The sequence below is a fragment of the Squalius cephalus genome, assembly GCF_949319135.1.
Source record: "Squalius cephalus genome assembly, chromosome: 11".
NCBI classification, from domain to species: domain Eukaryota; kingdom Metazoa; phylum Chordata; class Actinopteri; order Cypriniformes; family Leuciscidae; genus Squalius; species Squalius cephalus.
Genome location: NC_137132.1, coordinates 28,379,318 through 28,404,686, shown reverse-complemented (window position 1 = coordinate 28,404,686; position 25,369 = coordinate 28,379,318). Strand labels below are relative to the sequence as shown.

General features: G+C 38.7%; 1 protein-coding gene across 2 annotated transcripts; it reads left to right on the top strand.

The window, feature by feature from the left end:
- The first annotated feature begins 11,805 nt into the window (after positions 1-11,805).
- kcnj13 (potassium inwardly rectifying channel subfamily J member 13) lies at positions 11,806-25,363 on the top strand. Of its 2 annotated transcripts, XM_079885591.1 has the most exons (4): positions 11,806-11,875; positions 13,146-13,283; positions 18,531-19,044; positions 23,704-24,805. In XM_079885591.1, exons 3-4 carry the CDS (start codon positions 18,561-18,563, stop codon positions 24,303-24,305), a joined length of 1,086 nt encoding a protein of 361 aa, XP_079741717.1. In that variant the 5' UTR covers positions 11,806-11,875; positions 13,146-13,283; positions 18,531-18,560; the 3' UTR covers positions 24,306-24,805. The 2 variants fall into 2 exon arrangements, with proteins under 2 accessions (XP_079741717.1, XP_079741716.1); XM_079885590.1 differs by lacking the exon at positions 11,806-11,875 and having other exon boundaries at positions 12,969-13,283; positions 23,704-25,363.
- The last annotated feature ends 6 nt before the right edge of the window (positions 25,364-25,369 follow it).

Sequence of the window (25,369 nt, the reverse complement as noted above, 5' to 3'; positions counted from 1 at the left end):
CAGTGCCACCCTAGTGAAAAAAAAAAGTATACTTTATTGTATTTGAAATATATTCCCCTTTTCAATAGTACATTGCAAATATACAACAAAAACAATATTACTATCTTTAAATATATTAAAAGTATATCAGCATCATGCTTTTACCTTTTTTATCACAATACAATTTTTAACACACTTTAAAATAATTGTACTTTAGTATATTTTCTACAAAATATATTTTAGAAAAATATATTTGAAGTGAAAATATATTTTAGGTATATTTTAACTGTGTGCTGGAATAACAATGCATTGAAAGTATACTTTCAAAATACATTATAGTATACAATAGTATTTTGTACAAAGTATAGCTAAGTATTATTTATCTATTAATGTGCATTTGTTATTGAAGACAAAGTGTGCAATTTGTAGTATGCCCATAGCCTCGTGGGCAAGTGCGCCGACATGTAGCATGTTATTGATCTAAGAGCTTCTTTTTACACCCTCACAGCCTCGCTTTCATACCTGTCATGGCGCTGCTCTGAATGAGGTCTGTACGGCATCCAGCCACAGCGAGTGTTTCGGGGTAGGGGAGGAAAAATATATCACAAACTCTAGACTTTTTCTTGACCCAAAAAATATAAAAAATGTGTTCTCTCATATTGTGCAGCCAAAGGACAAGTGGTAGGGTAACATAGGAGAAGATGCCCTCTTTAAAGGGATAGTTTGCCCAAAAATGTAAAACTTTCGGTCATCTTCGAAACACAAATGAAGATTTTTTTTGTGTTACGCAGCACGTTTGAGCTTCTGCAAGAACCAACGAGGTTTATTCTCGTGTTACGCAGCACGTTTGAGCTACAGCAAGAACCAATGAGGTTCATTCTCGTGTTACGCAGCACATTTGAGCTTCTGCAAGAACCAATGAGGTTCATTCTCGTGTTACGCAGCACATTTGAGCTTCTGCAAGAACCAACGAGGTTCATTCTCGTGTTACGCAGCACATTTGAGCTTCGGCAAGAACCAACGAGGTTCATTCTCGTGTTACGCAGCACATTTGAGCTTCTGCAAGAACCAATGAGGTTCATTCTCGTGTTACGCAGCACGTTTGAGCTTCTGCAAGAACCAATGAGGTTCATTCTCGTGTTACGCACACTCTAAAAAATGCTGGGTTAAAAACAACCCAATTTGGGTTATTTGGCAACCCAGCGCTGGGTAAATATTGGACAGAACACATGCTGGGTTATTTTGACCCAGCAGGCTGGGTTTTTATACATTAACCCATCTGCTGGGTTGTTTTTAATCAGTGCTGGGTCAAACAACCCCCATGCTACAGGTTATTAATTTTAGATAATAATAATAATAAAAAAACGAATAGAAAAATACAAAAATATTAATAACAATAATAACACTACTGTTTATTGATTCAATTAAAGTGTTTATTCCAGGAAATTAATATAATCATAAATACATTCATGTAAAAAAAAAATAGACATCTGCAACATAAACGGAGGCCCACAAAAATCATTTGTGCTAAAATGTTGGTATGTTAAAATATTATAAAATGGTAAGATTCTCAAAATTCAAAACTCTACACTTATAAACTGTAAAATAGCCTACAGCTTAAGATTCTATTCACAAAGAATACAATAAAAACACATAAGTACATACATTGTAATTCACTTAAATAAGCAATCATTTAGTCCTGTGCAGCAAAAATGGGAGGCACATCTCTGCGTATAAACAGTAAGTACATACATTGCAATTCATTTTAAATAAGCAATCATTTAGTCCTGTGTAGCAAAATAAAAACATGAAACTCTATACCTATAAACTGTAAAATAACCTAGCTAAAAATTATCTTCACAAAATGATAAAAAAAAAAAAAAAACTGAGTCAACTTTTCCAGAGTTTCCCCTTCACCAAAAAACTGTCCAGCCATTCCAAGCTCCAAGACAAAGGGGGAGGGTTTTGCTTCTCTCTGCCTTTCCAGGTAAAGCACCATGTTGGTTCCAGACTAAATGAGGGAAAGACAATATCAGACACATAATTATTTAAAAGTGTGTCTTAGGTTTTCATAAGAGCAGTCTTAAATTAGTTAAATACCATCTTAAATTAACTTAAAGAATTAGTTCACCCCAAAATATAAATTTCCTAATCATTTACTCACCCCAGTGCCATCCAGGATATCCATGTCTTTCTTTCTTCAGTCGAAAAGAAATTAAGTTTTTTTGAGGAAAACATTTCAGTATGTTTCTACACAGAATAGACTTAAATGGCAACCAACTATCCCAACGTTCAAAGAAGGTTCAAATGTCCGTCTCAATGCAGCTTCAGAGTCTCTACACAATCCCAGTTGAGAAATAAGGGTCTTATCTCGCGAAACGATCGGTCATTTAAAAACAAAAAAAACATTTATATACTATTAAACCACAAATGGCTTATGGTTTCGCTAGATAAGACCCTTACTTCTCGACTGGGATTGTGTAGAGACTCTGAAGCTGCATTGAGATGGACATTTGAACCTTCTTTGAACGTTGGGATAGTTGGTTGCCATTTAAGTCTATTCTGTGTAGAAACATACTGAAATGTTTTCCTCAAAAAACTGAATTTCTCTTCCACTGAAGAAAGAAAGACATGGATCTTGGAAGACATTGGGGTGAGTCAATTATTAGGAAATTTTCATTTTGGGGTGAACTAATCCTTTAAAGAGTTGTGAGAAAATGAAATGCATGTCAGATTCAAGCAGGAATAAAACGATTTATCGTGCAGCCCTACAAACAGGTGTAAAGAAATGAGCCTGCTCTTTTTGTCCCCTGTTGTTTTACTTACTGGTTGTACATCAATGGATGAGGTTCTTGTCTCTTGAATAGTTGGCCGAAAGGTTTTGTGGCCAATCTTACACAGGCGGGGGAAGAATCACAGGCAGGATTGTAAGTGCTAGTATGCCTTTGGAATCTAAGAATAGAAAAATGGCAGATTAGAACATGTTCGTTCATCAACTTTTAAATTAAGCAAAGTGCATTTCTAACTAAGGTCAACTTAGAATGAGTGAAATTAGCTTAAATATATAACAGTTAAATATGTACTCTGGTAATCTGAAAACATTTAGTGTTATTAAAGGTATAGTTCACCATAAAATGCAAATTTACTCACCCTCATGTCAAATTTACTCGCCTCATTTACTCACCCTCACGTTGTTCCAAATCTTTTTTTGGAACTTTTTTTGAAGTTTCTTTCTTCTGCTGAACACAAAAAGATTTTTTAAAGAATGTCAGTAACAAGATAGTTGACGGTAGCCACTGACTTCCATAATAGGAAAAAAGTACTATAAAAGTCAATGGCTATTGTTAACTGTTTTGTTACCAACATTTTTTTTAAATATCTTCTTTTGTGTTCAGGAGAAGAAAATCATTCAGGTTTGTAATACCATGAGGGTGAGTAAATGACGACAGAATTTTCCTTTTGAGGTGAACTATCCCTTAAAGCAGTGCTTCTCAAACCCGTCCTGGGGACCCCATACCACTGCACATTTTGTATCTCTCCCTCATTTAACACACCTGATTCAGCTCATTAGTACAGACTGCAAAATTTAAATTGGGTGAGACATCCTAAATTATGGGGGTCCCAGGACATTTGAGAACCACTGCCTTAAACCAAGAAAGGGTCAAACAAGCACGGCTATCTATGAAATTACACTGACAACGACTAGGCACAGAAGTGGTACCCTATGCCAGCCCTACAATATAACTGATTTAAATTCACCCTACATGGTTTGACATTAAGTCTAGTTCGCACAAAAATGATATTTAACCCATGATTTACTCACCCTTAAGCCGTTTGAGATGCATATGTCAATCTTTTTTCAGACGAACACATTTTCCGTTATTTTAGAAAATGTCTTAGATCTTTCAGTGGTTATAATGTCAAGTTATGGGGTTCACCTCCTTCAAGTCCCAAAATGTGCATGCATCCTTCACAAAAGTAATCCGTAGGACGTAGCGTAGAAAGCGTCGTGACGTAGAACGAACGTGACAGCGCAGCCAGAGAGCAGAGCAAAACAAAACTCTACATTCATTCTACGTCAAGACGCTTTTTACGCTACGTCCTACGTCATACACCAGCATCCATCTCCGTGAACGCGCATCGACCGCTACCGGAAACAAGATATTTTCATTTATAAAGTTTTAAATATGTATATTTTTACGACAAAACCGCACGGATTACCCTCAGAAGGCCTTCGTTTATCCCCCTGGAGCCGGATGGATTACTTTTGTGAAGGATGCATGCACATTTTGGGACTTGAAGGAGGTGGACCCCATAACTTGACATTATAACCACTGAAAGTTATTCTAAAATAACTGAAAATGTGTTCGTCTGAAAAAAGATTGACATATGCATCTCGAACGGCTTGAGGGTGAGTAAATCATGGGTTAAATATCATTTTTGGGCAAACTATCCCTTTAAGGGTTAGGGTTGGCACTGGATGCAACTGTGAAAAAAAGATTACCTACAAAGAAAGAGAATTTGAAATACAAAATTGTTCATCACATATTTACCAGCAATTTTTCAATGAGGCACTCGAGACTCCAGTTGAGGAGATTTGTTGAACAAAAATGTCCATTGCTGTAAAAGAAAAGAAGGAAACATCTGATTAGTAATATCTTTACAAATTTAGCATGTATTACATGTACAATGTTTTTAAAATTTATTTTTATGCTGGCTCCAGTTAATTTAAAAAATATATATATAAATAATTTGAATGAATCATTACTTAATTAAAAAAAAAAAAAAAAATAAATAGACTAAATAATTTTTAACAGCTTAATTAACTATTGTTAATTCACAAGACTGTAAACAGAAGAAATGTTAATTTTGTGGATAATTAAAAAATATTTTATAAAATTACCTGTAGATATTTCATAGAATATTTTTATTCATTCCAATGTATTAGTCTATCGTTATAATAATTGCCCATTGCGCCCATTGACTTATTTGATTGCAGTTTCAAGATAAGTAAAAATAATAAATAAATGTTGTTAATGTTTATTCTTCCTGGCAGTTTTTTTTTAAATCATTCACGATTCAATGATCATCATAGTTATTTAATGACTGTGAACCAAATTGCATGACAAACCAAAATAATAAATTGTATTAGGCTATTTAATACATAAGCTTGGTTCCTCCTAAGGTTTTTTTCCCTCTCCATTCTGTCACCTGATGGAGTGTGGGTTCCTTGCCACTGTTGTCTCTGGCTTGCTTAGTTAGGGGCACTTAATTTTCAACAATGTTATTGATTTAATTGCACTGACAATATCAGATGAGAACTGAACTGAACTGAACTGAACTGAATGACTCTTTTTTTCAGAGCCGGTTTAAGACCAAATTGTACTTCAGTAACTACTTTGATTATCTTTACATAGTTTCTGAACGTAACTGAAGCAACACTGAACTGACTTTAAATGAACAATGACAGTTTTTGATAAGAATTGTACTGAGCTGGACGATGACATCACTGTTTTCTGCAGAAATGCTTAGCCAAATTGAATTAAGGCGCACGCACCCAAACACAGAGAACATACTGCAGCATAATTCAATATTTTATGTAAAGCTACCTTTCGAAAATGACTAACAAACACAGTTAAATAATAGGTAACGTTAGACTTACAGCTTCTTTAACATATCCAGCCAGTGACGTTACACTGCATCCATCCAACACCGCCGAAATCAAGTAACCCGCAACATTTCTGGAGATAAAACAGACACCAACAACTGTACTTAGACATTGTAACCGTGTTTTAAGTGGAATAATTGATTACAGACCGTGTAAAAATAATGTATGTTATGTGTAACGTAACGTTAACGTTAGCATAACGGTCGCTAGTTCGACAGACGTCGACTTCGTCAATAATTCATAGTTCATTTCAACATAACTTCTTGTTGACTTTCTGACTTCTTTGACTAACGTTACTTAACATTAGGAAAGTTGTAATAAAACAGGGTTGCTCACCTTTACGCTCTCTCCTGCTTGAACCTCTCGTCCTCCTGTTGACGTAGTGATTTGAACAGTGTGGACAAAAGCGCGCGACTCGCGAGTCGCGAGGAGGCGCTGGGTCAAAATTTCCAAAACCCAAATGCTGGGTCATTGCCAGCTGATTACGGAGAAAATAACCCAGCAACATAGTCAAAATGCTCAACCCAGCATTTGGGTTTAAAAATAACCCAGCATTTTTTAGAGTGCAGCGTGTTTGAGCTTCTGCAAGAACCAATGAGGTTCATTCTCGTGTTACACAGCACGTTTGAGCTTCTGCAAGAACCAATGAGGTTCATTCTCGTGTTACACAGCACGTTTGAGCTTTTGCAAGAACCAATGAGGTTCATTCTCGTGTTACGCAGCACGTTTGAGCTTCTGCAAGAACTAATGAGGTTCATTCTCGTGTTACGCAGCACATTTGAGCTTCTGCAAGAACCAATGAGGTTCATTCTCGTGTTACGCAGCACGTTTGAGCTACAGCAAGAACCAATGAGGTTCATTCTCGTGTTACACAGCACGTTTGAGCTTTTGCAAGAACCAATGAGGTTCATTCTCGTGTTACGCAGCACGTTTGAGCTTCTGCAAGAACCAATGAGGTTCATTCTCGTGTTACACAGCACGTTTGAGCTTTTGCAAGAACCAATGAGGTTCATTCTCGTGTTACGCAGCACGTTTGAGCTTCTGCAAGAACCAATGAGGTTCATTCTCGTGTTACGCAGCACATTTGAGCTTCAGCAAGAACCAATGAGGTTCATTCTCGTGTTACACAGCACGTTTGAGCTACAGCAAGAACCAATGAGGTTCATTCTCGTGTTACACAGCACGTTTGAGCTTTTGCAAGAACCAATGAGGTTCATTCTCGTGTTACGCAGCACGTTTGAGCTTCTGCAAGAACCAATGAGGTTCATTTTCGTGTTACACAGCACGTTTGAGCTTCTGCAAGAACCAATGAGGTTCATTCTCGTGTTACGCAGCACGTTTGAGCTACAGCAAGAACCAATGAGGTTCATTCTCGTGTTACGCAGCACATTTGAGCTTCGGCAAGAACCAATGAGGTTCATTCTCGTGTTACGCAGCACATTTGAGCTACAGCAAGAACCAATGAGGTTCATTCTCGTGTTACGCAGCACGTTTGAGCTTCTGCAAGAACCAACGAGGTTCATTCTCGTGTTACGCAGCACATTTGAGCTTCTGCAAGAACCAATGAGGTTCATTCTCGTGTTACGCAGCACATTTGAGCTACAGCAAGAACCAATGAGGTTCATTCTCGTGTTACGCAGCACATTTGAGCTTCGGCAAGAACCAATGAGGTTCATTCTCGTGTTACGCAGCACATTTGAGCTTCTGCAAGAACCAATGAGGTTCATTCTCGTGTTACGCAGCACATTTGAGCTTCTGCAAGAACCAACGAGGTTCATTCTCGTGTTACGCAGCACATTTGAGCTTCGGCAAGAACCAATGAGGTTCATTCTCGTGTAATGCCGCACATTTGAGCTTCTGCAAGAACCAATGAGGTTCATTCTCGTGTTACGCAGCACATTTGAGCTTCTGCAAGAACCAATGAGGTTCATTCTCGTGTTACGCAGCACATTTGAGCTTCTGCAAGAACCAATGAGGTTCATTCTCGTGTTACGCAGCACATTTGAGCTTCTGCAAGAACCAATGAGATTCATTCTCGTGTTACACAGCACGTTTGAGCTTCTGCAAGAACCAATGAGGTTCATTCTCATGTTACATAGCACGTTTGAGCTTCTGCAAGAACCAATGAGGTTCATTCTCATGTTACACAGCACGTTTGAGCTTCTGCAAGAACCAATGAGGTTCATTCTCGTGTTACGCAGCACGTTTGAGCTACAGCAAGAACCAATGAGGTTCATTCTCGTGTTACGCAGCACATTTGAGCTTCGGCAAGAACCAATGAGGTTCATTCTCGTGTTACGCAGCACATTTGAGCTACAGCAAGAACCAATGAGGTTCATTCTCGTGTTACGCAGCACGTTTGAGCTTCTGCAAGAACCAACGAGGTTCATTCTCGTGTTACGCAGCACATTTGAGCTTCTGCAAGAACCAATGAGGTTCATTCTTGTGTTACGCAGCACATTTGAGCTACAGCAAGAACCAATGAGGTTCATTCTCGTGTTACACAGCACGTTTGAGCTTTTGCAAGAACCAATGAGGTTCATTCTCGTGTTACGCAGCACGTTTGAGCTTCTGCAAGAACCAATGAGGTTCATTTTCGTGTTACACAGCACGTTTGAGCTTCTGCAAGAACCAATGAGGTTCATTCTCGTGTTACGCAGCACGTTTGAGCTACAGCAAGAACCAATGAGGTTCATTCTCGTGTTACGCAGCACATTTGAGCTTCTGCAAGAACCAATGAGGTTCATTCTCGTGTTACGCAGCACATTTGAGCTTCGGCAAGAACCAATGAGGTTCATTCTCGTGTTACACAGCACGTTTGAGCTTCTGCAAGAACCAATGAGATTCATTCTCGTGTTACACAGCACGTTTGAGCTTCTGCAAGAACCAATGAGGTTCATTCTCATGTTACATAGCACGTTTGAGCTTCTGCAAGAACCAATGAGGTTCATTCTCATGTTACACAGCACGTTTGAGCTTCTGCAAGAACCAATGAGGTTCATTCTCGTGTTACGCAGCACGTTTGAGCTACAGCAAGAACCAATGAGGTTCATTCTCGTGTTACGCAGCACATTTGAGCTTCGGCAAGAACCAATGAGGTTCATTCTCGTGTTACGCAGCACATTTGAGCTACAGCAAGAACCAATGAGGTTCATTCTCGTGTTACGCAGCACGTTTGAGCTTCTGCAAGAACCAACGAGGTTCATTCTCGTGTTACGCAGCACATTTGAGCTTCTGCAAGAACCAATGAGGTTCATTCTCGTGTTACGCAGCACATTTGAGCTACAGCAAGAACCAATGAGGTTCATTCTCGTGTTACGCAGCACATTTGAGCTTCGGCAAGAACCAATGAGGTTCATTCTCGTGTTACGCAGCACATTTGAGCTTCTGCAAGAACCAATGAGGTTCATTCTCGTGTTACGCAGCACATTTGAGCTTCTGCAAGAACCAACGAGGTTCATTCTCGTGTTACGCAGCACATTTGAGCTTCGGCAAGAACCAATGAGGTTCATTCTCGTGTAATGCCGCACATTTGAGCTTCTGCAAGAACCAATGAGGTTCATTCTCGTGTTACGCAGCACATTTGAGCTTCTGCAAGAACCAATGAGGTTCATTCTCGTGTTACGCAGCACATTTGAGCTTCTGCAAGAACCAATGAGGTTCATTCTCGTGTTACGCAGCACATTTGAGCTTCTGCAAGAACCAACGAGGTTCATTCTCGTGTTACGCAGCACATTTGAGCTTCTGCAAGAACCAACGAGGTTTATTCTCGTGTTACGCAGCACATTTGAGCTTCTGCAAGAACCAATGAGGTTCATTCTCGTGTTACGCAGCACATTTGAGCTTCTGCAAGAACCAACGAGGTTCATTCTCGTGTTACGCAGCACATTTGAGCTTCGGCAAGAACCAATGAGGTTCATTCTCGTGTTACGCAGCACATTTGAGCTTTTGCAAGAACCAACGAGGTTTATTCTTGTGTTACGCAGCACATTTGAGCTTCTGCAAGAACCAATGAGGTTCATTCTCGTGTTACACAGCACGTTTGAGCTTCTGCAAGAACCAACGAGGTTTATTCTTGTGTTACGCAGCACGTTTGAGCTTCTGCAAGAACCAACGAGGTTTATTCTTGTGTTACGCAGCGAGAATGAACCTCATTGGTTCTTGCAGAAGCTCAAACGTGCTGCGTAACACGAGAATGAACCTCATTGGTTCTTGCTGTAGCTCAAATGTGCTGCGTAACACGAGAATGAACCTCATTGGTTCTTGCTGTAGCTCAAACGTGCTGCGTAACACGAGAATGAACCTCATTGGTTCTTGCAGAAGCTCAAACGTGCTGTGTAACATGAGAATGAACCTCATTGGTTCTTGCAGAAGCTCAAACGTGCTGTGTAACATGAGAATGAACCTCATTGGTTCTTGCAGAAGCTCAAACGTGCTGTGTAACACGAGAATGAACCTCATTGGTTCTTGCAGAAGCTCAAACGTGCTGTGTAACACGAGAATGAACCTCATTGGTTCTTGCAAAAGCTCAAACGTGCTGTGTAACACGAGAATGAACCTCATTGGTTCTTGCAGAAGCTCAAACGTGCTGCGTAACACAAGAATAAACCTCATTGGTTCTTGCAGAAGCTCAAACGTGCTGTGTAACACGAGAATGAACCTCATTGGTTCTTGCAGAAGCTCAAACGTGCTGCGTAACACGAGAATGAACCTCATTGGTTCTTGCAGAAGCTCAAATGTGCTGCGTAACACGAGAATGAACCTCATTGGTTCTTGCAGAAGCTCAAACGTGCTGCGTAACACGAGAATGAACCTCATTGGTTCTTGCAAAAGCTCAAACGTGCTGTGTAACACGAGAATGAACCTCATTGGTTCTTGCAGAAGCTCAAACGTGCTGCGTAACACGAGAATGAACCTCATTGGTTCTTGCAAAAGCTCAAACGTGCTGTGTAACACGAGAATGAACCTCATTGGTTCTTGCTGTAGCTCAAACGTGCTGCGTAACACGAGAATGAACCTCATTGGTTCTTGCAGAAGCTCAAATGTGCTGCGTAACACGAGAATGAACCTCATTAGTTCTTGCAGAAGCTCAAACGTGCTGTTCATTCTTGTGTTACGCAGCACGTTTGAGCTACAGCAAGAACCAATGAGGTTTATTCTCGTGTTACGCAGCACGTTTGAGCTACAGCAAGAACCAATGAGGTTCATTCTCGTGTTACGCAGCACGTTTGAGCTTCTGCAAGAACCAATGATGTTCATTATCGTGTTACACTGCACGTTTGAGCTACGGCAAGAACCAATGAGGTTTATTCTTGTTATGGAGAAACACGTCTAGCAGGTTAAAGCCTGATCACGATTATTCTCAATTATGATTTTCATTAGTCAACTATTAGTCACTCATTAAAAAGAATTTGGAAAAAATTCCAGGTCCAGGCACTCAGTAGGATGCAAAAGTTAAAAAGCCTTTATTATTTAAAAGGGCTAAAGCATTAAAACACCAACGCGTATCGGCCCACTGGCCTTCATCAGGGTGTTGGATTAGTCACTCATTACTGTAATAAAATAAGTCAATTTTTTAAAAGATGGATGCAGAATAAGCTTAATTGTCATGAAAATGTCATAATGAAAAAAAGCCAACATACTGATATTGTACTTTTTATTATTATTATTATTATTATTATTATTAATTCCTTAACAGAGAACAAAATGTCTAACTTGTAATTCTTCCTTTAGCTCTAAACTATATCTACCAAATGTGACTCCTCTGTTCTGACTTAGCTGAAGATCAAATATCCCAAAATCCTTCAGACATCCATTTACTTATCTTCTGACTACATGAATAAGCAGTAAAGTTCATAAATTAGCGCTGTTGACGAAAAAGCCTCCAGGTCATAAGTTCTTTAGTGCCTTGCATGCGCTGCACGTCTGAGTTCTGCACACAGTTCTCAAAGATGTTGAGGCCCAGCTTGCCTCAGGACAATTGAGAGACTGCACAACTTCCACAAAGGCTGCGAACGGTCATTAATGCTTGAGGAGCGAATGTGGTATGTGAACTCTTGAACAAGATAAAGTATGCAATAATTTTGTTTTATAATATATAGGTTAATATTTTTTTCTCACCCATTTGTCTTTTGTATGGCCGATGGCATTCAAGGAAGACGATCTTCTGAAGTTTTCCTGTGATGTTCTAAGAAAAAAGAAAGTAATGCAAGTTTGAAACGACATGAGGTGAGTAAATGGCAGCAATTTTGGGGAAAAAAATCTATTTTATCATAAATAAATGTTGGGGAAAATGGAGAAAGAATGACAATCCAACAACTAAATTAACACACAAGTTATTCATATATGAATATGTAATGCTATGTTCGCCTGCAAGCAAGGCATTAGTAAATTAACAACATTGTTTGCTCTTTACTACAGAATCTAGCTAGCTGTTAGCTGTTATCTATTATTTAGATTTCTTATCATTGAAATGAACTGAGACCATCAGCTTTGTGATGCAACCATTCTGTATTCAAATGTCATGTCACAGAAAATGATGAGCCTACCTGAGGAAGCTGTTCATAAATCACCATAAAAGCATTTTTATTTGTTGATATTTCAATGCATTATTTTATGTGGAGCTCTCATTCTGTTAAACTGGACCTGATACAATGCAAAAGTTTCCCACAAGCAGCTATTTTCCTTCGCAAATTTGTCAATTAGCCTCACATCATTACTAGAAATAACATTTATTAGCATTTTAGTGCTGTGCAAAGCACAATCCTAACAGAGTATGGCTACACAAGTGATACATTTTACAAGTGTGGCATTGCCCACTGGAAAGTAAAACCACAAACAAGATCTCTTTAATCTCAAGGTTTCTCCAAAACGGCACTGAGATTAAATGGAGACTTTGGTGCTTCTTACATTTCACTCCTGGGGAAAAAGACCCCAGTAATCTCACAAGTGTCTCATTTGAAACATAACCAAGAACTTAATTAAATGTGATCACAAAAACTATTATCAGCAATGCGGTGACCCTTTCCTGTAAATGAGAGATATTATGTAAGCATTAACACAAGCACTCAGGCAGAAACACTCACAATGACCAACAAAAACAGGACAAAATCTGTTTTCGCGCTTTAGCCGAAAGAGAAACGGTTGTTGCAAGAAGTTTAGCAGTCAAAGCAGCTTCAGAAAGATGGGTGAGAACGAAAAGCTACTGTTCTGTTCCTTTCATCACACACACACACACACAGACACACAGGAGAGAGAGAGAGAGAGAGAGAGAGAGAGAGAGAGAGAGAGAGAGAGAGAGAGAGAGAGAGAGAGAGAGAGAGAGAGAGAGAGAGAGAGAGAAGTGACTCTAGGTGTTCTCCTCCTCTCTAAAGCTCTCCTAATTGGACACATGCTGAGTAATGTGACCAATGAGTTTCAGGGCCGGCTCTCTTCATTGAATGTGTGTGTTTGTTGGAGTTCCTCAGTGCATCTGACTCTTTGGTGTCTCCTACAAAAGTATCTGGATTGGTTTTACACCCTGGCCGAGGATCTACGGTTCCTCACACTCTAGATCCCGCTTGAACTTTTCCGAAGATTTCACACTTCGTCTGAAAACTCTGAGGAGTCCTTAATAAACCCCAAAGAGAGAAATTTGGTGAGTAAAACAGGATATTCTATGCTCTGTTAGAGATATTATTAGATAAGATTAATAGCAAGAAAAGAAAAATAGAAGATATTTTTCCATGGGTGACCATGACCAATCACAGTCTCAGAAGACAAACTCTCTATTGAAAACAAATCAGCATCCGGATCAGCACAGGGCAGTGTTTGTGTTTGCATGTGTTAGTGAATCATTGTTTATTCATAAAGGATGCATTTCGGGTCATCTATGTTTTTTGTCTTAAAGGAATAGTTCACCCAAAACAAAAATTGTTATCATTTACTAACCATCATGTCATTACAATATGACTTTTCTTCTTCCATGGAACACAAAAGATGATTTAGAAAAATATATATCTAGGCCAGAAATGAAAGGCAATGAGGAGCGGGTTTGGCAAGATCCAAAATGACAAAAATAGCACCATAAAAGTAGCCAATATGACTGTATTTAGACTGAAATGTATGTCTTCCTTTCCGTCAAATCTCTTAAATGTACAACAAAAATATTATTGATGTCATTTGACACAAAATAGCATTGCTCTTTAGTGTTGTATTTTTTTATTTCACTATATTCCTCACACAAAGCTATCATATGAGTCATATGGACTATTTTAGGAGAATTTCTAATACTTTTATGGTGCTTTTTGTCCGTGAACCGGGCCCCTTTTTCTCACACACACACACACACACACACACACACACACACACACACACACACACACACACACACACACACAAATAATCATTTACCCATGAGCACACCAGACTCATTTGCACTCTGACACATTGAACTGTGTGCAGTGGAGAGTCACTCAGTTTTAATCAGACCAAATCTCTGGTTAAACTCGTAACTAAAGTCAACAAAACAATAAAAAAAAATTCCGATCAGATTTAGCAAGTGTGAACGGCAAAAAATGCGATGTTTACAAATCTGTTTTGTGCGTCAGACGTTGTTTTGAAAGTCGCTGCAGAAACAAGGTTGTGTTGTTGCAAAGTGCCGGACGAGCAGAAAATGACAATATACTGTATTTTACATGTTTTGCAAACCGGCGGAGACGACAGCACGGACCAAAGCCGGTTCTGCCGCTGCCTCAGAGGACATAGGAGTCCAGCGCAGTGGCTACACATTGTCATGTTGTAAATAAGGAAACTTCTGTTTTGCAAACCCCTCCATGTTGTGGTTGTTGTTGTTGTTTTTGGCGTATACCTACCAATTGCCATAGAAACCAATGCAGATTTGACAGAAAACACAGCTGCGATACACAGTGTGGACAGTCAATAAATTTAGATCAGATTCCAATCGGATACACAAAAAATCGGATTTGGAGTGACAGTGTGAACGTAGCCTAAATGCCTAACCCGAACCCTTACCTTACTTTAACCTGATTATAACCTTATCCCTAAAACCAAGTCTTGACCCTTAAACACTTTACTAAATTCTCACTCTACTCTCTGTGTCCTCACTTCGATGGTCTAAATCTCAAACTGGTTCTCACAAAGATAGTTGTACCGTACACACACACACACACACAAGCAAAGGTCCAGGTTAATCTTATATCCAGGAATCAGCTACTCATTGTTTCTGTGTCGAAGTAAGCATTCACAAGGTGAGGTGCCATTGAGGTATAGCTTAATAATTGCAGAGCCCGGTGAGATGTCAATCAAAGATATGACTGATGAAAGGGGGGGAATCAAAGAAAATAAAGAACAGCTAGAAAACCAATCCTGAAATACAAAGAAAATGATGTACTTAGTTAGATTTCAATCAAGTATTTATTTAAAAAAAATCAAATTTAAGTAATTTGTAAATGTTTAACCTAGACATCACAACAAACAGAAGTATCCTGACATAAATATATGTGGAAAAAAGCCCTGTTTGATAATATGTATCATGATCCTGTGTAAAATCACATGGTATCGTCTAAAAACATGCCTGGATATGACATTTTTTGGTATAAAAGAAAATATATGATAAAACATTTATATGCATGCTTATAAAAAGCTAAGTTCACACTAAGTCCAGTCTGTAAATCTGACTAGCGTCACACTGTCAACTGAAAGCCCATCATTCATAAACTAATGAAATAGTGAAGACAGGCATTAGCATATTTGCATTAAAATAAATGATTATGATTAATAAAACAATATGGTTAAGTGGCAATGACTCATTTCACATCTGCAAAGTGTTTGTGTAAGTGAATGGCATTAATACATATAATCTGTGGAACACAATACATAAAGAGAGATGTGTTTTATCGCCCTGTGGCCAGACACGATCACATGAATAACATGCGCCGCAAACACGCACTAAACTACAAGATGTAACTCACAGTCTACCGTGATTCATCATGTGATGAATTTTCTCATGAAGTTTAGGTCATGACGTACAGGAAAGATTCAAGGCCTTGTCTAATCAAAAGTGTACTTCATGGAGAGGGACCCGATGTTACACTGGCTGAACTGATCCAGAATAAATTTAGTTTAATTTAGTTCAGGGACTTTTAGTTTGTATTTCTTCAGTTATGCCTTCCTTTGTTTGATTTCCCACCACACTTTAGTTACCATGGTCACGTCATTATTGGTTTATTTGTTCAGCTGTGCTATATTAATCACTTTGTATAGTTCACTATATAGGTGTACCCCTGTTTTCACTATTTGTCTGGTCACGGTCACTTTTAGTTGATGTTTGCTGATGCCGGTTTTTGAGTATACCTGGAACTTTGTTGAGAACTTTATTCATCTGTCTTTTTCTGCCTGCCTGCAAACACCCTGTGACAACTAGAACCTTCAATTAAAGTACGAAAAAGTAGCAATAAGCATTTTGTCAATCTAATAATTTATAATCAGATGCACCCCTATTTCTCATAGACATTAACTGTGATGAAGCAAATAATATGTGTGTGTATATATATATATATATAAATGGTAATAAATAAAAGATAAAGTTTATATATACAGTATATAAATGATAATAAATAAAAATAAATAAAATGTTATGTGTATATATATATATATATATATATATATATATATATATATATATACACACAATTTTATTTATATTTATTTATTATCATTTATATACTGTATATATAAACTTTATCTTTTATATATATATATATATATATATATATATATATAAAATTTTACTTATATTTTATTTCAAAAGTTTCTATCAGTAAGTTTTTTTTTATGTTTTGAAAGAAATGTTTATGTTTACCAAAACTGCATTAATTTGAGATTGTGAAAAATTAATTTATTCCTGTGATGCAAAGTTGAATTTTCAGCATCATTACTCCAGTCTTCAGTGTCACATGATCCTTCGGAAATCTGGTCTAATATGATGATTTGCTGCTCAAGAAACATTTATGATTATTATCAATGTTAAAAACAGTAGTGCTGCTTAATTTTTTTCTTTTTTTGGGGGGAAACCTTAAGTTTTTTCATGATTCTTTAATGAAAGAAAAGCAAAATAACTATTATTTTGTATTATTATAAATGTCTTTACTATCCATTTCATGCATCCTTGCAGAATAAAAGTATTTCTCTAAATAAAAATCTTACTGACCCAGTACTTTTAAAAATATTTAGAACACACACACACACACACACACACACACATCCTGAGATGGAACATTCCCTCTCCTCACCGGGGAGAACCCGGAGGGCAAGTTAACATTTTGTTAAATTAAAATGTGACACTCTCTTCTTCTTTACAGTTTAACCTCAAGCTCTGGCATCCAAACACGCTCAAGCACTTACATTTCGTGTGTCTGCATAATATTTACAGACACAAAGGGACTGAAACCCTATTCTTCGTCAGGTTCTCTAGCACACAATCTAATATAATTAATTAATGTGACATGATGAAAAAACATTGTGCTACTGAAGTTCTTTTTTTCTTTTTTATTATTATTTCAGTGCTTTGCTTTTTAGTGTCAGACTAATTACTTGCAGTCGTCTGGTAGAGAGAGAGAGAAAGAGAGAGAGAGACAGCGAAAAAAAGAGTGGATTAAACACACATTCCTGCTGTCCCTTCCACACACACACCCCACTGAGAAACATCACCAATTAAATCACCTGGCAGTTGAAATGGCAGATTTTTTTATTGAAATGTTAAAGGAATAGTTCACCCGAAAATCTGTCATTATCATGCCTCATGTAGTTCCAAACCCAAAAGGAGACTCTTTGTTTTCCCATTGAGACAGCTGTCAAGGCCAAAAAAGTGTAAAATAATAATAATAATAACAATAAATACACCATATATACCATTACACATAATAAATACACCATTCTCAACGTATGCACTATATATAAGTTTCTTGAAGTAATCCATTAGCTTTAAACGAACAGAATAGTGTTATTTCAATATTATTTATATACTATTATAGTCATTTTTAATATTTTGCTTTTATTTATATATGTTCAGTTCTTATTTTAATTTTAAAACATTTACTTTCATCATACTTACATCAGTAAACTTTAGGTAAATGCGCTTTAGTCCATTTTATTAGTTTTTTTTATATATATTATAATATTATTTTAAAAATTATTTTATAAGCTTTAATTCATTTTTATTTCAGTTTAAGTAATTTTAGTACTTCAACTTAAACTTGTTTTAGTTAGACTTAGTTGCCTGGGCAACATTTCTAATTTTCATTTAATTTTTTATTTTTTTATTTTTTCAAGTTTAATTTTTTCCATGTAACATTTATATTTCAATTTATTTTAACCTATTCCCACATACCAAAAATGAAGATGAACACTTTTAGTTAGCAATAGCAACACTGGAACAGGAAGAAATTTAGGTTGATATTCACTAAAAATCTCCCATTAATCTTCATTTCGTACATTACATCTAGCTTGTTGAGAACAACACAGTTTTCTGTTAATTACATCAAATCTGGCTCCATTTTTAATCTGCAAATAAAATTTTAGAGCTTTAATGGAGAATTAAGGATAATCAGTGGAAGGCTTTTAATTTTAAAAGCTTAAAATTAAGTCTGTGCCTCGCAAAAACATTTGGAGCTCAACAGCCAACCTGGTTCAAATTCTTCAAAATGTCTCCTTTTTGTTTCACAGGACTAAATAACAGGTTAGCATACAGGTTTGGTATTAATTTTCACAGACAGAATTTGTATTTTTTGGAGGTTGAACTATCCCCTGAAGAACATCAGATTTTCATATGTAAATGTGTAGAAATTTGTAGCTGAAATCAGGTGCTCTTTGCTCATCTTTCCAGGTGCCAGCCACTTGCCAACTTTCCGTCACCATGACAAGCACCACCAGTGACCAAAAGACCGTCTCCTGCCCCCTGATGGCCAAACCTCATCGCCAGCGTCTGGTCAACAAGGACGGGCGGAGCCTGATGCAAGGCAGTGCTCCAGGCTACAGAGAGACGTGGTTCGGGGCCCTGCGGGACATGTGGGGGACGTGGCTGGCGCTGCGGTGGCGATGGGTGGTGCTGGCGTTCTGCGGCTCCTTCCTGCTTCACTGGCTGCTGTTCGCAGTGTTGTGGTACCTGCTCGCACGTGTCAACGGGGACCTGGATGTGCCCAACCACGACTCCCCACCGCCCGGACACGTGCTGTGTGTCAAACACGTGACGGGCTTCACCGCCGCCTTCTCTTTTGCCCTCGAGACGCAGCTGACCATCGGGTACGGCACCATGTACCCCAACGCTGACTGTCCAACCGCCATAGCGCTGCTCGCCCTGCAGATGCTGCTGGGACTCATGCTGGAGGCCTTCATCACCGGTACACACCACAGTCTTCTATATTACTGTAGAAATATGCAGCAGGTCTATATAGGAGATATACCTTTCCTTTGGAAATGAAGATTTCAAATGAGTCAAGTTTAGGTTAGGTTAAAAGGATGTTCCGGGTTCAGTACAAGTTAAACGTTAACATTATAATATAAAAATTGGCCGTGTAAAAAATTGAGTTTAAGGTAAGATATTTAAGATGTTGATTTAAAAAAGCACATATTACAAGCTTAAAAAAGCACTTTTGCTGATTTAACATTACACAGAAAGATTGGTAAACATTTCTTGCCCACTTAAATCATGTTAACATGTATATTCCCACTAATTAATAATTCATATATTTATGTGTGTGCGTGTGTGTGTGTGTGTGTGTGTGTGTGTGTGTGTGTGTGTGTGTTTACTTTAGAATCTCACAAAGACTTAGCTAAAGACTTTAGGTGAATGTACAGTAAGTCATGTGAATCCTGAGTTCACATGCTTTAAGGACAAAGAGATATACAAATAAAAGAGTCATTGATTAATATATCTATTAAAAGATAAAATCATCATGAGAACTTTGCCTCTGAACAATGGAGTAATTAATGTAAATGCATCACAATTCTTGCTTTGTATTGAGCAGATTATCCTGGTATTAAAGCCCTCAGAGGAAATGTAGAATGACCTGTAGATGCCCTGCGATTGAACTAAAATATAAATGGTACTTGTGTTCTAAGTCCAGCTTTTTAGGATCATATTGTAGATATTAAATACCTAGATTGCAGTTCAAGCAAAAGTACATCAACATATCCGCCACGTTGGAAACGTTAAAACCATCCATAATCACAAGCAAGTGAATTAACAGATGCAACAAGCAACATGTTTACACTATCATTCTTAATTTTTGTCGTGCAGTGACAACTGGTTGATTAGTTATTACCTCTGATGAACGTGTCAGATGATGATTGTAACTGAGGTCTGAGAAGGGAAATGAGACATTGCGTCTTGGATGGACGCTATGGGGAACAAATACCCACCCTGCCATGCCGCAGGGATGCCTTCCTCACTACGTGAAAATATTTCAGTGGGCATAGCATACATTGACTCAACTGTCCATCCAGGGCAAGTATGTACACAGACCGTCTAGTCGTAGCGTTCCCTAAGCCATTTATTTATAATTTAGCCATATGGCAAAACCTATACTCACTAACGCTAACCTGGATAACTGAGATAAAGGAGGGCAAAGGACCCTACTTAAATACCCAAAGTAGATGGGGAGGGACACCTCACTCAATCCTTGGGCTCAAAGGGCAGCTTACCTAAGGTTTTTTTTTTACCTTCGCTGATAGTGCCACTTCTCCAAAAGTGAGCCTTGAGTAGAGAGAGGCTCAACCCCGGGAGCCACAGTGGAGTCTAGCCTTAATTTAAGACCCTTGAAATCTGGGGAGGCAAATCAAACTCTGCTCTATGTAAAATAATTTCCTAGGACCTAAAAAGGTTTGCATTATTCTTTTGTTTTTTTGCACTTACAAAAAACTTACAAAAAACTTGCAGGTTTTTTACCTGTCTTAGTAAGAGACAGGTAATGAGGAGGGTGCTCCTTAGGTGAACTTTCTCAACTCATTAGCATTGCCGAATTAGAAGAAAAAGGCTAGCTAGAGATACAACGCCTGCTAGACAAAGCTCGTATTCTTTCTTAAAGCGCTGGACCAAAGTGAGTGACAGATAACAAGGAGGGACGGCCCCTAGGTGAACTTCCTCAACTCATTAGTGTTGTCAACTCTCATGAGAGATAAACAGGTCAGTCAGGCATTTAATAACCTACTTTTCAGGGAAGCAAACCCCTACTTAGAAACCCATTGCAATAGTTGAGGAGGGGGAGCAAACTAAATAGCAGGAATACAAATGGCCATGATCATATTTAGTTTCCTTTTAAATTAACCTGAAGAGAGAAATCAAAAAGGGGAGCGAACCCAACTATGTTTAGAAAGGAACAATTTGTTCAGTATACTCAACCCAAGGGGAAAACATTAATTGTGCCACCATAGGGGAGTACTGAGCCTTTAGCTTGAGAGGGGACGATGAACAGAGTATATATACTGTATCAACATGCTTCATCTTCTCTACCCTATCAGAATGTGTAGGCGGCCACCAGAGGGAGCCGTAATTCATGTAGTGAGAACCTGTTAATAAGATTAATATAAGACAAGAGCTACAACCGTCCGGATTGTATTCAGCTTCTCTGTACCCAGGTTCCAACACCTGTAATATTTCCTTACTTAAACACCTAATTTATCTGGGGAAGGAAAGAGAGTGCTTACCTCTCAATAGTTGTGTTTCCACTGTCGGGCCAAAAGCGGGTGTGCTAGTGCGTGCCAGGGCCACTCGCGTTTCCACTGTCACTATCGGGGCTTGATCGAGCCTCGTCCAGGCTTCCTTGGGGCAAATGGCCAGGGTTTTTTGGCCTGCCTAATACCTTGGTCCAAAGCAGGCCAACTGGGGCTTGAGGAGTTGCTATGAACAAAGGCAGAGTTTACCTGAGTCAGGAGCTCATTTCCCATTTTGTTATAATCGACTTCCAGCTAACTTCTAGATAGAAGAAGGAGGAATGATGTTATTTATCATCAGCATTCGTGTCTTTAACCAAAGTGCTTCTTATTAATCACTTCCCTGAGATCTTATCTTTTCTTACACGCGTCTCTCCTCCTGTGCGCTCTCCCTCAGGCCCTGCCTCCAGTCCTCAGGTGCGGGATGTATTTCCTGAATGCTACCGAATGAGCCCTAGCCTCTCTTAACTTTCCAAAAACTTTCTCAACAGATATGCCAAAAAGGTCAGTGGGCGAGACTGGGGTATCGAGGAGAAAATTCTTTCCTTTCTCCCTGATGTCTGCCAAGTTCAGCCACAGATGACGCTCCATGAACATGATCGCTGCCATCGAGCGACCGATAGCAGCGGCTGTTTGTTTAGTGGCCCAGAGAGCTAGATCCATGGTGCGGCAGCAAGTGCTTCAGGGGACAGTCGTTGGCCTTGATCCAGATAGCAGATCTGCCTGGTAGCTCGCAAGAGTATATAAATCTGGAATGAATATTACTTCTTCCATGACTTTGATTGATTTATTGATTGATTGATTGATTGATTGATACTACTCTTCACCCTACCACGAGTGACTTCCCGTTTTTCACACCCGCAAGCCAGGTCCAATCTGGCTGCGGTGCGGGCCAAGATATCCAGCCATCCCTCGTAAGCGGCGCTGGCAGATTGAGAAGGCTCAGTACACACTTTCCTTGCCTTCTTAAACCACATTCGCTTCCTCTTGGCTGGATGGTACCAACAACATGCTATCTGCTGGATCGGATGACTTGAGAGAAAGCCCACGATCGAGGCGCGAGAAAGAGCCAACCCTTTCTCTAACTCCTCAGCCAGCTCGACCTGTGATCCCCAAGACCGAAGCCTCTGGTTTGTCCCACATCCATCGAGAATTGGGACAAACATGAACAGAGAATTCTCATTGTGAATTTCTCACAATGGGCACATTCAGAACTCTCAAGCACTGAACGTGCATGATCCTCTCCCAAGCAATAACCGCACAGGTTGTATGTCCTCAGGTTTCAAAAACCTGGGACACGGAGGCACACTTCCTAAAACGTTTCTCTTGATGGCAGTTCCTTGACTGGTTGCCCAGGGGTGAAGAACACAATGTGCATGCTGCCATCTTGCCTCAATTGCACTCAGCTCTGAATACAGGTTTGTTAGCCAGCCAATCAGCTGAGCTGCAAATGCCATGTGATTCATGTGACTCAACTATCCTGTGATTTGTCATCAAAGACAGCAGAATGAGTGTGAATTTGAAATGAACCGCCCCACAGGAAAAAAGAGTTGGAAACTCAGCAGTTCAGAGAAATCCAACAGATAATTGCATTGTGGAAAAAAAAATTAAGTGTTTTTCTCATTCTCAATCATAAATGGATTAGAAATAAGTATATAACACAGATACAAATTTCTATAGGTGACATTTCTTACAACTCTATCTGTAGGGACTTTTTAAACACATATAAACTATCAGACAAGACTTTTTGTATTTGTATTTTATTTGTATTTTATTTGTTCTGCACGGATATCACATGGATACAGTACAAGGAGGGGAACGAAACCCAATTGGGTTTATACAGAGTTCCACTCCACTTGCATGAATAAACAAAAAAGGCACGCAGACAAATAAGTTGAATAATAAAGAGGGGAAAAACATATTTTCAGAAGCATGATTATCCTAATGGAAGTAACTTAAAGTTACAGATGTTGAAGGGTAAAGGTAAAGGTAAAGGAGGAACAAAAGTAAAGAGCAGCATATGAGAGTCAGTAAGACTATAGTATACTGCAGGGAACTATAACAAAAAACTGTCATTGTAAAATCAAAAGGTCTTTCAACTGTTTTTTAAAGACAAGCAGAGAAGCAATTCTCTTCATTCAAGCAACATTCAAACTTTGTCTTGACGAACTTACCTTTTTCAAACTTATTATTATTATTAATTTACTTTATTTAATAAATAATTTTTTGCAGTTTTGTTATTATTGTTATTGTTAATAATTTAATAACTTATTTATTTAGCTTTTTTTTTATTTCTGTTCCTTTTCATTCTATTTCCTTAAATTCAAATTCTTTCTTTGCTCCATCAGGTGCATTTGTGGCGAAGTTCTCCCGCCCTCAGAAGCGCTGTGGCGGGATCCTGTTCAGCCCTCAGGCCGTAGTGTGTGAGGTCAGAGGTCGGCGCTGTTTGATGTTCCGCGTGTGTAACCTGCTTCCTAGGCCGCTGGTGGACGTGTATGTGAGCGCCGTTCTCTACGAAGAACGTGACGATCACGAACTCCACCAAACTGCAATGGAATTCAGCGTCGATAACCTGGGGTCACGACCTTGCCCTCTTTTTCTGTCACCCTTGACCTTTTTTCACCCCATATCTCCCTCCAGCCCCCTAAACAACGCCCCAACCAACCAATCACACTTTGAGTTAGTGGTGTTCCTCACCGCCTCTCAGGAGAGCACGGGTTCTGGCTACCACAAGAGGACGTCCTACCTGCCCGACGAGATCCAGTACGGCAGTTGCTTCACCAGGGTGACGTCTCTGCACGGAAAAGGCCGGAACAAAACCGAAGGCATGCGTTATTTTGACACGCAGCCCTGTCCGCTCACACTCCCCAACACACACACCACAGACACGCTGGAGAAAGAACACGTGGTGGTCCAGATTAACGGGGAAGGCAGTGACCGGGTGGAGTAGCAGTGGTTGTGTTTATATGCAAGAGTGTATGATGATTCCATAGGAATTCTCCGTTTATAAAAGTGCATTTCATTTCATAACACAACCTCCAATGTATGACTTTTTTTTATCCTAAAAGACAACCTCAGTTAGTTATGATCTGTTATGTCACTCCGTCCCAATAGGAAACCATTTTTGCTGCTATGGACATAATGATTCACACTTGCATCCTTCAGTACTTCTGAACACACAGAGACAGATGTTTAAGACCTTGTCTTCATCTGGAAATAAGAGGAATCTCCAGTGATTTATTATGAGAATTTTTTACCCTGAATCCACTGACACCACAAGACCATCATGTTTGAGCCCTTATTTATTTGGCACCTGGATATTGTCTTTGCATTATCTGTCTGAGTCAGAGGGGCCGTTTTCAATTTATAAATTATTAAAGCCCTACATGGACGGGTTTCCTCCTCGTCCATAAAGTATTTTTTATCAAAATACATGAATGTTACAAATATTCACACAAAAGTAAAAAAATATTTACTTTGCCTTGTTTCATGGTCATTAACACCCCTATTAAGTGCCTAATACAAAACTTTTCTTCTTTTTCTTTTTTACTTTCACCAAGTCATGAAATGGACATTTGGATCAAGAGATCAAACACTGTACTGAACATTAACAATGATGTAAATAATAAAGTATATACATAAATAAATAGATTATTTACTAGATTATTTTTGGGAAATAAAAATCTTAATATTATCATTGCAATGCAATCTATGCAGTAAAACAAAATACATTAGATCAATCGTATTGGTGGCACAACACTGTATGATTTTTTACTGTAGGAAATTATATAGCACATGTACTGTCTGTCACTCAGAAAAGGCTGATTACTATTATATGTATATTATAAAGCTCGATTGTTAAACTGGAAGGCTGGAAAAGAACCGTGTAGTAGTTTAGTTTTCTGCATACAGGCCACTATTAAAGCTACACTGAGTGGCAACTGATCTGTAAAAGAAATGCCTTTATTTTGATATGTGGAGCACAAAAACTGGATTAAAATATCTGTGAAAATA